Source organism: Balaenoptera musculus, chromosome 3 (assembly GCF_009873245.2).
Source record: "Balaenoptera musculus isolate JJ_BM4_2016_0621 chromosome 3, mBalMus1.pri.v3, whole genome shotgun sequence".
NCBI classification, from domain to species: Eukaryota; Metazoa; Chordata; class Mammalia; order Artiodactyla; family Balaenopteridae; genus Balaenoptera; species Balaenoptera musculus.
Window position 1 is genome coordinate 91,171,912 of NC_045787.1, and position 15,269 is coordinate 91,187,180.

A 15,269-nucleotide genomic window follows, 5' to 3' on the forward strand; every position below is an offset into this window, starting at 1 on the left:
CTTTCACATCCCACTTTCAGGGAATTCCCTGTTGCTCCAGTGGTTAGGACTCCACTCTTTCACGGTAGGGGGCATGAGTTCGATCCCTGGTTAGGGAGCTAAGTTCTCACATGCCGCTGGGCACAGGCAAAACAAAAACCAAAACAACACCCCACTTACATCAATGGACAGATCATCCAGACTAAAAATCAATAAGGAAACAGTGGCTTTAAAAAACACATTAGATCAGAGAGACTTAATAGATACAGTTAGAACATTCCATCCAAAAGCAGCAGAATACATTCTTTTCAAATGAACATGGAACATTCTCCAGGATAGACCACATGCTAGGATACAAAACAAGTCTCCATAAATTTAAGAAGATTGAAATCATATCAAACATCTTTTTCAGCCTCACTGGTGTTAGACTAGAAGTTAACTACAAGAAGAAAACTGCAAAAAACACAAAGACCTGTAGACTAACCACTATGCTGCTAAACAACCAATGAGTCACTCAAAAAAATCAAAGAGAAAATTAAAAAATCTGGAGACAAATGAAAATGGAAGCATAACAATCCAAAATCTATGGGATGCAGCATAAACAGTTCTAAGAAGGAAGTTTATAGCAGTACAAGCCTACCTCAGAAAACACGAAAAATGTCAAACAATCTATCCTTATACCTAAAAGATCTAGAAAAAGAACAAACAAAGCCCAAAATTAACAGAAGGAAAGAAATCATAAAGACCAGAGTAGAAATAAATGAAATAGAGACTGAAAAAACAGTAGAAAAGATCAATGAAACTAAGTGCTGGTTCTTTGAAAATGTAAACATAATTGACAAACCTTTAGCCTGACTTATCAAGAAAAAAAGAGAGGGCCCAAATAAATAAAATCAGAGATGAAAGAGAATTTACACCTTACACCACAGAGCTACAAAGGATCCTAAGAGATTACTGTGAACAATTATACACCAATAGAATGGACAACTTAGAAGAAATGGATAAGTTCCTAGAAACATGCAGTGTTTCAAGACTGAATCAGGGAGAAATTGAAATATGAACAGACCAGTCACCAGTAATGAAATTGAATCAGTAATTTAAAAAAAACTCCCAGTAAATAAAAGTCCAGTACCAGATGGCTTCACAGGTGAATACTACCAAACATTTAAATAAGAGTTAAGGGCTTCCCTGGTGGCACAGTGGTTAAGAATCCGCCTGCCAATGCAGGGAACACGGGTTCGAGCCCTGGTCTGGGAAGATCCCACATGCTGTGGAGCAACTAAGCCCCCGCGCCACAACTACTGAGCCTGTGCTCTAGAGACCGTGAGCCACAACTACTAAGCCCTCATGCTACAACTACTGAAGCCCGCACGCCTAGAGCCTGTGATCTGCAACAAATGAATCCACCGCAAAGAGACGTCCATGCACAGCAACGAAGAATAGCCCCCGCTCGCCACAGCTAGAGAAAGCGCACGCACAGCAATGAAAACCCAAAGCGGCCAAAAAACAAACAAACAAACAAATAAATAAATAAAATTTAAAAAAAAAAAGAGTTAACATGGGTCCTCAAAGTATTCCAAAAAATTTCAAAGGAAGGAATGCTTCCAAACTCATTGTACAAGGGTAGCATCATCCTGATACAAAACCAGACAAGGACCCCACAAAAAGAATTAGAGGCCAATATCACTGATGAATATAGATGCAAAAATCATCAATAAAATATTAGCAAACCAAATTCAACAATACATTAAAAAGATCATATACCATGATCGAGAGGGATTTATCTCAGGGATGCAAGAATGGTTCAATATCAGCACATCAATTGATGTAACATACCACATTAACAGATTGAAGAATAAAAGTCATATAGTTATCTCGATAGATGCAGGAAAAGCTTTTGACAAAATTCAACCTCAGTTTATGATTAAAAAGAAAACTCTTCACAAAGTGGTTATGTAGGAAACATATCTCAACAAAATAAAGGCCATATATGACAAACCTACAGCCAACATCATACTCAATTGTGAAAAGCTAAAAACATTTCCTCTGAGATCAGGAACAAGACAAGGAAGCCCACTCTTGCTGCTTTATTCAACATAGTATTGGCAGTCCTTGCCACAGCAATTAGATAGGACAAAGAAATAAAAGGAATCCAGTTTGGAAAGGAAGAAGTAAAACTGTCACTATCTGCAGATGACATTATACTGTATATAGAAAATCCTAAAGATGTCATCAGAAATCTATTAGAACTAATAAATGAATTCAGTAAAGTTGCAAGATACAAAATTAACATACAGAAATCTGTTGCAGTTCTATACACTAACAATGAACTATTGGAAAGGGAAATTAAGAAAATAGAAAACAGTCTCACAGTTATATCAAAAGAGTAAAATAGGTATAGGCCTAACCACAGAAGTAAGACTTGTAGTTGGAAAACTATAAGACTTTGATGAAAGAAATTGAAGATGACACAAATAGATGAAAATATATACTGTGGGACTTCCCTGGTGGCACAGTGGTTAAGAATCCACCTGTCAATGCAGGGGACATGGATTTGATCCCTGGTCTGGGAAGATCCCACATGCTGCGGAGCAGCTAAGCCCGTGTGCCACCAGTACTGAGCCTGTGCTCTAGAGCCCATGAGCCACAACTACTGAGCCCTCGTGCCACAACTACTGAAGCCTGCGCACATAGAGCCCTTGCTCCGCAACAAAAGAAGCCACTGCAATGAGAAGCCCGTACACCACAATGAAGAATAGCCCCCACTCGCTGCAACTAGAGAAAGCCTGCATACAGCAATGAAGACCCAATGCAGCCAAAAATAAATAAATAAAATAAATTTATTAAAAAAAAGAAAATATATACTGTACTTATGTACTGAAAGAATTAATATGGTTAGAATGACCATACTCCCCGAGGCAATCTATAGATTTATCACAATCTCTATCAAAATACTAGTGGAATTTTTCATAGAACTAGAACAAATAATTCTAAAATGTGTATCAAAACACAAAAGACCCCAAATAACCAAAGCAGTCTTGAGAAGGAAGAACAAAGCTGGAGGTATCACATTCCATGGTTTCAAGCTATACTACAGAGGTACAGTAATCAAAACAATATGGTACTGGCACAAAAACAAACATATAGATCAATGGAACAGAACAGAAAGCCTAGAAGTGAACCCACACTTATATGGACAATTAATCTATGACAAAGAAAGCAGGAAAATATACAATGGGGAAAAGACAGCTTCTTCAATAAATAGTGTTTGTAAAACTGTACAGCTACATGTAAAAGAATCAAACTGGACTACTTTCTCACATCATATACAAAAATAAACTCAAAATGAATTAAAGACGTAAATTTAAGACCTGAAACCATAAAACTCTTAGAAGAAAACATAAACAGTGGGCCCTTTGACATCAGTCTTAGCTATATATTTTTTTGGATCTGTCTCCTCAGGCAGGGGAAACAAAAGCAAAATAAACAAATGGGACGACATCAAACTAAAAAGCTTTTGCACAGAAAAGAAACTGTCAAAAAAGTGAAAAGACAGCTTACTGAATTGGAGAAGATATTTGCAAACAATATATCCAATAAGGGGTTAATATCCAAGGTACACAAAAAAGTCATACAACCTAATGGCAAAAAAACAAAACATCCCGATTTAAAAATGGGAAGAGGACCTGAATAGACATTTTTCCAAAGAAGGCAAACTGATGGCCAACAGATACGTGAAAAGATGTGCTATATCACTAATCATCAGGAAAATGCAAATCAAAACCACAGTGAGAAACCACCTCATACTTGTCAGAATTGCTATCATCAAAAGGCAACAAATAACAAATGTTTGTGAGAACATGGAGAAAAGGGAACCCTCGTACACTTTTGGTGGGAATGTAAATTGATTCAGCCACTGTGGACAACAGTATGGGGGTTTCTCGAAAAATTAAATGTAGAACTGCCATATAATCCAGCAATTTCACTTCTGGGTTTACCTGAAGAAATCAAAAACACTAATTTGAAAAGATATATGCACTCCAGTGTTCATCGCATCATTATTTACAATAGCCAAGATGTAGAAGCAACCTAAGTGTTCATTGATAGATGAATGGATAAAGATGCAGTGTGTATATACACAGTAGAATACTGCTCAGCCATAAAAAAAAAAAAGAAGCCTTGCTATTTGTGACAAAATGGATGGATCTAGAGGGTATTATACTAAGAGCAATGAGTCAGACAGGGAAAGACAAATACCTGTGGAATCTAGAAACAGAACAAACTGATAAGACAAAATGAAGGCAGACTTGTAGATACAAAGGACAAATGGATGGTTGCCAGAAGGGAGGGGGCCAAATTGGCGAAGGGATTAAGAGGTACAGACCTCCAGTTACGTAATAAATAATCACTGGGATGTAATATACAGCACAAGGAATATGGTCAATAATATCATAGTAACCGTATGGGAAAAGATGGTTGTTAAACTTACTGTGGTGATCATTTCATAATGTATGCAAATGTCAAATCCTTATGTAGTACACTTGAAACTAACATAATATTGTATGCATACTATATTTCAATTAAAAAAATAAAACATAAAACCTTACTAAGGAAAATAAGAAAAAATTTTAAAAAGCTTTGGCTATTGTTATTTTAATTTTATATATCTTCTGCATTAGTTGTGAGAGTAATGATGTAGGTGAAAATCGCTTTTTGTTTTTTTTTTTAAATATTTATTTATTTATTTATTTTTGGCTGTGTCGGGTCTTCATTTCTGTGCGAGGGCTTTCTCTAGTTGTGGCAAGCAGGGGCCACTCTTCATCGCGGTGCGCGGGCCTCTCACTATCGCGGCCTCTCTTGCTGCGGAGCACAGGCTCCAGACGCTCAGGCTCAGTAGTTGTGGCGCACGGGCTTCGTTGCTCCGCGGCATGTGGGATCTTCCCAGACCAGGGCTCGAACCCGTGTCCCCCTGCATTGGCAGGCAGGCTCTCAACCACTGCGCCACCAGGGAAGCCCGAAAATTGCTTTTTAAAGTGAAAGAACTGTGGGATTTTAAACCAAAGTAAGTTTTTTTGATGAATTTATTAGATGCACTCCATATAAACTGTTATCTTTATTAAAATAATAATTTTGTCTTAAAGGTATTTTACAGTCCTGTAAGAAAAGAACCTTATATTAATTTAAAATGTACAAAAATTAAAAAATTGTTTTCCAAAGCAATTCATTTAATACTGAAATCCCTTTCTTTGTAATTGAGGCAAAAGTTAAAGAGGGAACTATGGGCTAATAAAATTGTTCCCATGTGAACAAAGCTAATAAAAGATGAGAACTGTGACTGTGTCCCACTGAGAAAGACAAGGCACCTTATTAAAACAAAACAAAATAAAACTGTGAATTATTTTTGCAGAAGTCAACGAAAGGTTCCGTTGTCCTTGAGCACGTATTCCGTCACATAAACCTTGTGGAGATAGATTATTTTGGGCTGCGTTACTGTGACAGAAACCATCAGACGGTGAGTACTATGACTTCATATTAAATTTTTCTTGTATAAACTTCACTGTATCTCTGGCTTTTCCTGATCTTTAGGTTTTTGTAACTGAAAATGACTGAAAAACTTAAACATGTTTTCCATTGCTAATTTCTTTTCATTTTTTCCACTTCTGCCAAAAGTTGTAGAGTTGTAGGATTCATAGCTTATGTGTGTGCAGATTTCTTTGTAGGTGGCTTACATAGTTTCTGTTTTTTCGCAGCCATATTATAGAGAGTACTTTCCCTTTGTGCTGTTAGGAGGACTGAATTCGCCATTTCATGTGTGTTAGGAGCCAAGTGGCTAGTCTCTTGAAGTGATAGGCATTATTGCTTTTTAAGAAAGTAAATGGTTAAAGAGTATTTAAAGAAATACAGTGTAAAAAGGTGCCGATCTAAGTTTTATAAGTTGGACGAGCAATTATAAAATACATAGGGGTTTTCATTCATGAGCTTCATGGAATAAGAGTAATAACGGCAACCAAGCTTTTGGTGTAGGATGTCATTTGTTCATGAGGATTTAACTGAAGAATTCCTGACTAGTTGGATGGTAGAGAGGTACTAAGAAACCTACCACATTGGTTAGTATAGATTCTATTCGGTAAGACTGAAATGCTGTCTCTTGGTGATGAACAGAGGAAAGACTTTGGAGGTGATGATTCTGAGGTACAAAAGTATATTCATTAATGTGACTTTTGGTTTAAAAGTCTAAGACAGATCTTAACCTCAGATAGACAGTCTTATTTATGCTTATAATGCTTATATGCTTACCTTAAAAATACCGTATTTGACATATCTTTTATTTTTTATACTGTTAAAATAGGTTTCCTCCTCTTTCTTCCTCAGTTGTCCCAGCCTCCACTGGGTCATCTGGGTCTGGGGTCTGTTCATTGAGATGCATGATTGTCTAAGTGGGCCTTTTCTGTCCTGTTCCCAAGAACGTTCTATGATGAGAAGAGGCAGACAAGTGGAATGCTATTGATGGCGGTAACTCGTGATTTTTCTTGAGCTTGTTCCATAACCTATTTTGTTTCACATGAGCATTTCACAAAGTAGGAATAAAAGATTGGGTGTGTTGGTTAGCTTTCCATAGGAAGGAATTGCTTTCTAAAGGCGAGTGGTCGTTAATGCGTAATGCAAAGAAAGGGAGCGGACGTACTCAGAAGTTCACTGACTTCTGTCTTGTACAGGCCATAAGTCAATATAGCAGAACTGTAAATCTGTACTGAGAGATTAAATTGAAGGCTATAGAAGATATCTTGCATTACATTCATATTTTTGAAATACCATTTTTCCTAGCAGAGGGAAATTCAGTTTCCTGATTTTATCTAGTATGTCAGACCTTGCCTGGAAAAATCGACTGTCTTGCTAAAATTATATAGACCTTATCTGTCTGTCCTTCTTTTTTTTTTTTTTTTTTTTTTACATTCCAAAGAAAAAGATGTGAAAAGCTAGAGAATTTTAAACAATGGCTCATATCATTGCAAAAGAATTAGCAGTTGGTATTGGTAGTTTATTTAAAGTTTTCTAGGGCTTATTCAGAACAGAGTTTCTTTTCTGTTACCTTTATTCCTAAGGGTTCGCGTCTGTGATACAGGTTTTAGGAGAAAATAAATTACACAAATAGAAGGAGAAAACTGTTAAGTCATGCTTTTTATGTGGTAAAAACATCAGATGTGTAAATCACATGAAAAACTACTTTTTGCCTCCTGAATTTATTTCTTTCTAGTAAACTCAGATAAAATAAAGGTGATTTGTAAACGTGACTTAGTCTTTGTACGTTCAAATGTATTCTCTTATTTTCCTTTTAATTGTAGGAAGCTATGAGAATAAGTTCATGAAAATTTACTCTTACTTTAGGTAACCATTTCTTCAAGGCCTGTCATTTCTGCAGGGCTGGGAGAGTGTGTCTGGGTAGGAACACATGATTCCATTCCTGATTTGCTCCTCTTGGGTTCTGAGGTAGAAGTTGGGATCTCCCTCAGGAAGAAGCACAGGCAGCCTTTTCACTCTGGAAGGGCAACCTCCCCAACTGTAAGTTTCTGAGGAGATTGTTGGTAAACCTAACTTCATATTTCCCTGTTCACTCTCTATATCCCATAGTTGCTTATGGTAAATAAGAATAACTCTATGTTAGAATAGCACAGGCCATGGGGAAAAGTCCTTGTCCTAAAAGTAGAGGAATGATTTCTGTGAATATGCCTGAATTACTGTCCATTAGATGGGATTTTGTTTATTGCTTTACTCTTTCTGCACCCGAAAGTTTATTTTAATGGGGAATGCCTGTGTAACAATCTTTAGTGTAATTAAGATCTACATAGAGAAGACTTCGAGGCCCTGATGGGCACCACTTAGATCAACTCTTGAAGCAAATAAAAAGAGATAGTGGGAAGAGGAGCTGGGGATAAAATGGAAGAAAGATGACAAGGAAAAAGAGATGACTACATCAGTGAAAAGCTCTGCCTCCTCCTCCCTCCATCAGCAGTGGATCATGCCTTGGGGCCATGCCTGAACTTTGGCTGGGGGTGGGGGAATAAACTGGGCAGCCTGCAGCACTGCTAGTCAGCCTGGTGTGGTCGAAGTATAAGCATGCAGATGTAAGTGAGTTAGACTGGCAGTGGCTGCAGAGCTGGCAGGGAAGGGTTAGGGAGGGCTTTATGCCCACCTCAGAGAATTAGTGTGTGTTGCATGGGAAGATGGGCAGCTACCCTAGAGAATTAGGGCGCAACATGCCTGATGAATCTGTCCCTGGGACATGTGGACCCCCACATGGCAGGGAGCTTGTTGTCTGTCCTGGAGAACGGGGGTAACCGAGAGGCCTCAGCCTGTGTCAGCCATCGCCATTGTTGTCATCAATGTATCAGGAACTGTTGAACATTTTCTTGTGTTCATTGCATGCTCAGGACAACTGTACAAGTTAAATATTATTATCTTACCATCACGGATGAAGAAACGGAATCTAAGAAGATAAAACAGTTTCTCCAAAGTCACATAACTAGCAAGTATTAAGATCAGAATTCAAACCCAGTCTTCATGTCTCCAAGACTGTTCAACCACTATAATATCCTGACTTGAATGTGTGTAAGATAAAGAGGTTTTGCATACTTTGGGCACTAAAGAACTCTCTTTTGGGCTTCCCTGGTGGCACACTGGTTAAGAATCCGCCTGCCAATGCAGGGGACATGGGTTCGAGCCTTGGTCCGGGAAGATCCCACATGCTGCGGAGTAACTAAGCCCGTGAGCCACAACTACTGAGCCTGCGCTCTAGAGCCCGCGAGCCACAACTACTGAAACCCGCGCGCCTAGAGCCCATGTTGTGCGACAAGAGAAGCCACTGCAGTGAGAAGCCCGCGCACCGCAATGAAGAGTGGCCCCCGCTCGCCGCAACTAGAGAAAGCCCACGCACAGCAATGAAGACCCAACAGAGACAAAAATAAATAAATAAAATAAATAAATTAAAAAAAAAGAACTCTCTATGCAATTTACATATTAATATTTGTTGAGAAGAGTTAAATGGTAATTTCCAATAAGCAAACTTCTCAGATTAACCTGTGGCAAGAGAGCTCATTTAGGCCTTTGTGTGTTGCCACATTCATGTGGTCGTTCAGCTGTTATTTAATGAATACCTAATATATGCAGGCCATGTTCTGGAGCTTTCTATGTTTTTCATGTAGTCTGAGGAATTCTGAGGAAAGTGAATTTACTGCCTGGAATATTAAATGAAAAAATACAGATTTTATGTACATTCCATGGAACCAAGTCCTGGGAAATTCATGTAGCAAACACATTGATTTAGGTGTTATGTATGTGTAAAGAGTAACAGCTGGACAGAAATAAATCTTGTTAAAGCTAACGTCTCTCTAAGGGTACAGCTGACTTGATTTGGAACACTCTGAGCATCATAATTTCTTAACTTCACTTCTCAGGATGGGTCTGTAAAAGAATCTCTGGAAAATAAAAACAGTTCTTTGTGAAGACACGGTTACTGAGACTGAATTAACACAGTGCCGCCTGCATTACCTCAAGCTTTTTTTTTTAGAAAGCACCCTCTTAAAGATGAACCATGGGGGAGACTTCCCTGGCGGTCCAGTGGTTAAGACTTTGCCTTCCAATGCAGGGGGTGTGGGTTCGATCCCTGGTTGGGGATCCCACATGCCTCGTGGCTGAAAAAGCAAAACATAAAACAGAAGTAATATTGTAACAAATTCAATAAAGACTTTAAAAAAATGGTCCACATCAAAAAAATCTTTAAAAAAAAACAGATGCACCGTGGGCTTCGTGTACTTGCAGTTTCTTTCCTTAAAGACAGCAATAGTGAGAGCACTTAGCCTGGGCCTAGAACCTCCGTTCTGTTCTGCTCTGGCCTGTGTCATCAGGTTCATTCTTAATCCAGACTGGTCTGTGCAGGGTATGTCTCTTTTATATCTGGGCCATGGTTCAACTTACAGAAAATCTCCAGCTGTGATGGAAGGTGTCTGTGAGGCCGTCTGTCATAGGGGTTACAAGAACACACCAGCTTTGTCGAATGACCCTGCCACTTTCTAGCTGTAAATATTTAAAATTCTCTTAAAGTACTGACCCTTAATCTAGAACAGCAGAAATGCCGGGAGAGTGGGCTGCATCCAGTGTGTTCTAGGCCTGCCTATCCCCAGTTGAGGGGCCGTTCATTGGGAGCACCTTCCTGTTCTCCTCATGGCAGGTGGCCAGCAGCTCAGCTTGGAGTGTCTTTACTTTGAATGGGTACCAGCTTCCTCTGCTCAGTGTCCTAATCCCCAGCATCTGTGAATATGTCACCTTATATGGCAACAGGGACTTTGCAGATGTGACTAAGTTAAGGATCTTGTGATGGGGAGATTATCCAGGTGTGACCAATATAATTACATGAGTTCTTATACATGAAAGAGGAGGCAGCAGAGTCAGAGGAGATGTGACAGTGGATGCAGAGGTCAAAGTCATGTATTTGCTGGAAGGAGGCCTTGATGGCAGGAAGGCAGGTAGCCTCTAGAAGTTGGAAAGGGCAAGGCAAGGGTTCTCCCCTGGTTCCTCCAGAAGGAGCACAGCTCTGCCTACGCTTAGGTTTTTAAGCCCAGTGTCTTAGTCAGTTTGGGCTGCTTTAACAAATTACCACAGACTGGGTGGTTTAAACAAGCAACATTGATTTCTCACAGTTCTAGAGGCTGAAAGTCTGAAAGCAGGGTGCCAGCGTGGTTGGGTTCTGGTGAGGGTCCTTTTCCAGGTTGTGGACAGCTGACTTATTGTAACTTCACATGCTAAAAGAGTTCTTACAAGAGCACTAATCCCATTCCTGATTGACCTAAGCACCTCCCAAAGGCCCTACCTCCAAATACCATCACATTGGGATTAGGGCTTTAACATGTAAACTCCTGGTGGACACAAACATTCAGTCTGTTATACCTACTGAGACCATTTTGGACTTTTGGCCTTCGGAATTGTAAGATAATAAATTTCTGTTGTTTTAAGCCACCAAGTTTATGGTCATTTGTTGCAGCAGCAGAAAGAAACCAATAGAGATGGTTACTGTGGGAAGCATTTTATCTTGCTTGCTCAGTGGAAACTTGAGGGCCTTCTTGTTTGGTTTCACCACATTAGGCAGAAACCTGAGCTGCTGTTACTTTCCTGGGTAATAATAGCATATATCCTTCTGCAGGTGCTCAGGATTTCTGTGATTAGGGCTGCATGTGTATCTGCAGATGTCTATGAGTAATATTAGTTGCTGCTTCACGATTATCTAGATTCCTTATTATGAGGGAGGGATGGTAAGATCTGTTAATGATAGGCAGAGAATTGAAATTATGATACAGGCCTATCCCCTTTAATAATTAGGTGAATTTGAAATTACTCTGAAGCTGGAAGGAACATGAGCTGCCTTTGGGTGTTCAGAAGTTATTATAAGTGGGGTGTGTGTGGTAGAACAGACAACTGCCTTTGGAGTCACAAGGTAGGTCTGAGTCCTATGTCTGCTTCTAAGAATGGTCAAGTCACTTCATTTTTCTGAATATTGAGAATAATGCCTTCCCTGACCCGACATTCAGGATTGCTGTAGGACCAAATTAGGGACCACACATATACTATAAGGTGTTAAACCTTTTGAAGGCCTTTCCTGTTGAAACTAGGATGGAGGAAAATATTGCTGGTGATACATATTTTTAAAAGGTGGAATAGAGGAAAGAAGGAAACAGTCTGGGGGAAAGAAGAGAGAAAATCAAATAAGGTTTGGACTCTGAAACAGCTTTGGAGATTTTTGAAGATGAGTTTTGTTGATATTGAAAGCAGTAATAAGAATGTGATATCTCAATACTACTTCTGGTTTTAAAATTAGTAGTTATAATCACATCCCGTTTTAACGTTAGCACTTGAGGTGTCTTTACAAATTACTCCTTCAAATGCAGATTCTATCCAGGTAGAGCTTTTCTCAGAATATGGCATTCAACCTGCTGAATCTGCTGTCCTATGACTTCAGAAGTCAAAGAAGGAGGGAGACAGGTAGCATACAGATTCAGTCAGCATGTGAATGTCCTCTTCCCCAGTGAACTCTTCTTTTCTTCACCAAGACAATAAAAGAAATCAGATGGAAGCCCCCTAACTCCTTAACCCTTCTCACACACTTAGTTGCTCCTTACCCATCCTTTCCTCTCCTCTCAGTGGAAGAGCCCCAGTGCCTCTCCCCTGGATTTTATCACCTCTCATTTCTTCTGCATCTTCAGCCCTCTCCCTCTCTGTTCCCTTTCTTCTGTCAAGGTTTGGGCATGTTTAAATCTCTCACATTTAAAACCACCCTTCCCCCACTCCCATGGGATCCTTTGTCTACTGCCATATTGACTCCCTCTGTGTCACACCTAAACTCCAGAAAGCTTTGCCTAAATTCATCACCTCCACTTCTCAAATCTAATTCATCCTTTTTTTAAAAAAAAAAAATTTATTTATTTATTTAGGCTGCTCCGGGGCTTAGTTGCAGCACGCGAACTCTTAGTTGCGTGCGGCACGCACGTGGGATCTAGCTCCCCGACCAGGGATTGAACCTGGGCCCCCTGCATTGGGAGTGCAGAGTCTTACCCTCTGGACCACCAGGGACGTCCCCATCAAATCTCATTCATTCTTAAACTTCTCACAGTTCAGCTTTGATGTCCATCATACACTGAAACGGTCCTCAGGGTCGTCACTAGTTGCTACATCCAAGTGACGCTTTCAGCCCTTATCTTCCTTTCTGTTGTTACATTGACCCTTGTTCTTAAAATCTTCTCATTTTGCTCTTCTGACAACACGTTCTCCTTTTTTTTCTCTTTTCAAGTTTTCTTCTGGTTATTCCTATTCAATCTTCTTTATGATCACTTTTCCTCTGCCTTTTCCTAAAAATGTTGATATGATTTTGTCCATGGTTTTCTTATGTTCTGACTGAATATGCACACACTTAATGCTACTTCTTCTGGCCCTATTTTTTTCTGAAGTAAGTTCCTTAAAAATAATAGAAACTAAACTGTGTATATATTTGTATCCTCCCCACCGCCCCCAAAAGCTCTGAGGATTATTGAGCAAAAATGATCCCATCCATTGAGCTCTAGCAGGCAGGCGCTGCCATGAGTAATGGTATTCTTCTTTGCATTACGATTTGTTGTATTTTGCGGTGTGAGTTTGAGGTTTCACTTTCTGTAACTTTAGCTTCTGGCAAATGCCTGTAATGACTGATAAAATGTGTGTAAGTGATCACACAAGTCCTATTGCAAAGAGAGAAATTAAATTTGTCATGTTGGATTATTACAAATTGAAACTTTTATAGCCAAGACATGGAAACAACCTAAGTGTCATCAGTGGATGAATGGGTAACGATGTGAGATATATGTATGTATAAATAAAGTAATGGAATGTTATTTAACCATAAAAAGAAGGAAATCCTGCCATTTTCAACAACACAGATGGATCTTGAGAGCATTAGGATAAGTGAAATAAGTGAGACAGAGATAGGCAAAGACTGTATGATCTCACTTATATGTGGAATCTATAAAAGCCACACTCATGGATGCAGATAACAGATTAGTGGTTGCCAGAGGTGGGAGGTGGGGGATATGGGTGAAGGTGGTCAAAAGGTAAAATCTTCCAGTTATGAGATGAGTTCTGGGAATGTAATGTACAGCATGGTGACTATAGTTAACAATACTCTTTGTGTATTTGAAAGTTTCTGAGAGACTAGATATTGAAAGTTCACATCACAAGGAAAGAAGACTGTGTGAGGTGATGGATGTTAACTAAACTTAATTTTGGTGATCATTTCACAGTATATACATATATCAAATCATTATGTTGTATGTCTTGGACTAAAACAGTGTTTTTATAAACAAATTTCAATGAAGTATAGTTGATTTACAGTGTTGTATTAATTTCTGCTGTACAGCAAATTAACTCAGTCGTAAGTGTATATATTCTTTTCCATTCTGGTTTAGCACTGAATATAGTTCCTTGTGCTACACAGTAGGACCTTGTTGTTTATTCATCCTATATATGCTAGTTTGTATCTGCTAATCCCAAACTCCCAATTCTTCCCTCCTCCACCCCACTCCCCCTTGGCAACCACAAGTCTGTTCTCTATGTCTGTGAGTCTGTTTCTGTTTTGTAGGTATGTTCATTTGTGTTGTATTTTAGATTCCACATATAAGTGATGTCATCTGGTATTTGTCTTTCTGACTTACTTTCACTTAGGATGATAATCTCTAGGTCCATCCATGTTGCTGCAAATGGCAGTTTCATTCTTTTTTATGGCTGAGTAATATTCCATTATATATATATATATATATATATATATATACACACACACACACACACCATATCTTCTTTATCCATTCATCTGTCGATAGGCATTTAGGTTGTTTTTATGTCGTGACTATTGTGAGTAGTGCTGCTGTGAACATAGGGGTGCATGTATCTTTTTGAATTACAGTTTTGTCTGGGTATATGCCCAGGAGTGGGACTGCTAGATCATATGGCAACTCTATTTTTAGTTTTTTGAGGAACCTCCATACTATTTTCCATAGTGGCTACGCCAATTTACAATCCCACCAACAGTGTAGGAGGGTTCCCTTTTCTCCACATCCTCTCCAGCATTTGTTATTTGTAGACTTTTTAATGATGGCCATTCTGACTGGTGTGAGGTGGTACCTCATTGTAGTTTTGATTTGCATTTCTCTAATAGTTAGCAATGATGAGCATCTTTTCATGTGCCTATTGGCCATCTGTATATCTTCTTTGGAGAAATGTCTATTTAGACCTTCTGCCCATGTTTCAATTGGGTTGTTTGTTTTTTTGTTATTGAGTTGTATGAGCTGTTTGTGTATTTTGGACATTAAGCTCTTGTCTGTCGCATCATTTGCAAATATTTTCTCCCAGTCTGTAGGTTGTCTTTTCATTTTGTTTATGGTTTCCTTTGCTGTAGAGAAGCTTGTAAGTTTGATTAGGTCCTCTTTGTTTATTTTTGCTTTTATTTCTATGGCCTTGGGAGACTGACCTAAGAAAACATTGGTATGATTTATGTCAGAGAATGTTTTGCCTATGTTCTCTTCTAGGAGTTTTATGGGGTCGTGTCTTATATTTAAGTCTTTAAGCCATTTTGAGTTTATTTTTGTGTATGGTGTGAGGGTGTGTTCTAACTTCATTGATTTACATGAGGCTCTCCAACTTTCCCAACACTACCTGCTGAAGAGATTGTCTTTTCTGCATTGTATATTCTTGCCTCCTTTGTTGAAGATTAACTATCC

General features: G+C 39.0%; 1 protein-coding gene across 4 annotated transcripts in view; it reads left to right on the forward strand.

The window, feature by feature from the left end:
- EPB41L4A (erythrocyte membrane protein band 4.1 like 4A) overlaps positions 1-15,269 on the forward strand; it is a 264,564-nt gene that overhangs the window by 108,691 nt on the left and 140,604 nt on the right. For all 4 annotated transcript variants that reach the window (XM_036848718.1, XM_036848720.1, XM_036848717.1 and 1 more), the window contains one exon: positions 5,387-5,491. In XM_036848718.1, coding sequence (XP_036704613.1) covers positions 5,387-5,491 — 105 coding nt within the window. The remainder of the gene's footprint in view (positions 1-5,386; positions 5,492-15,269) is intronic.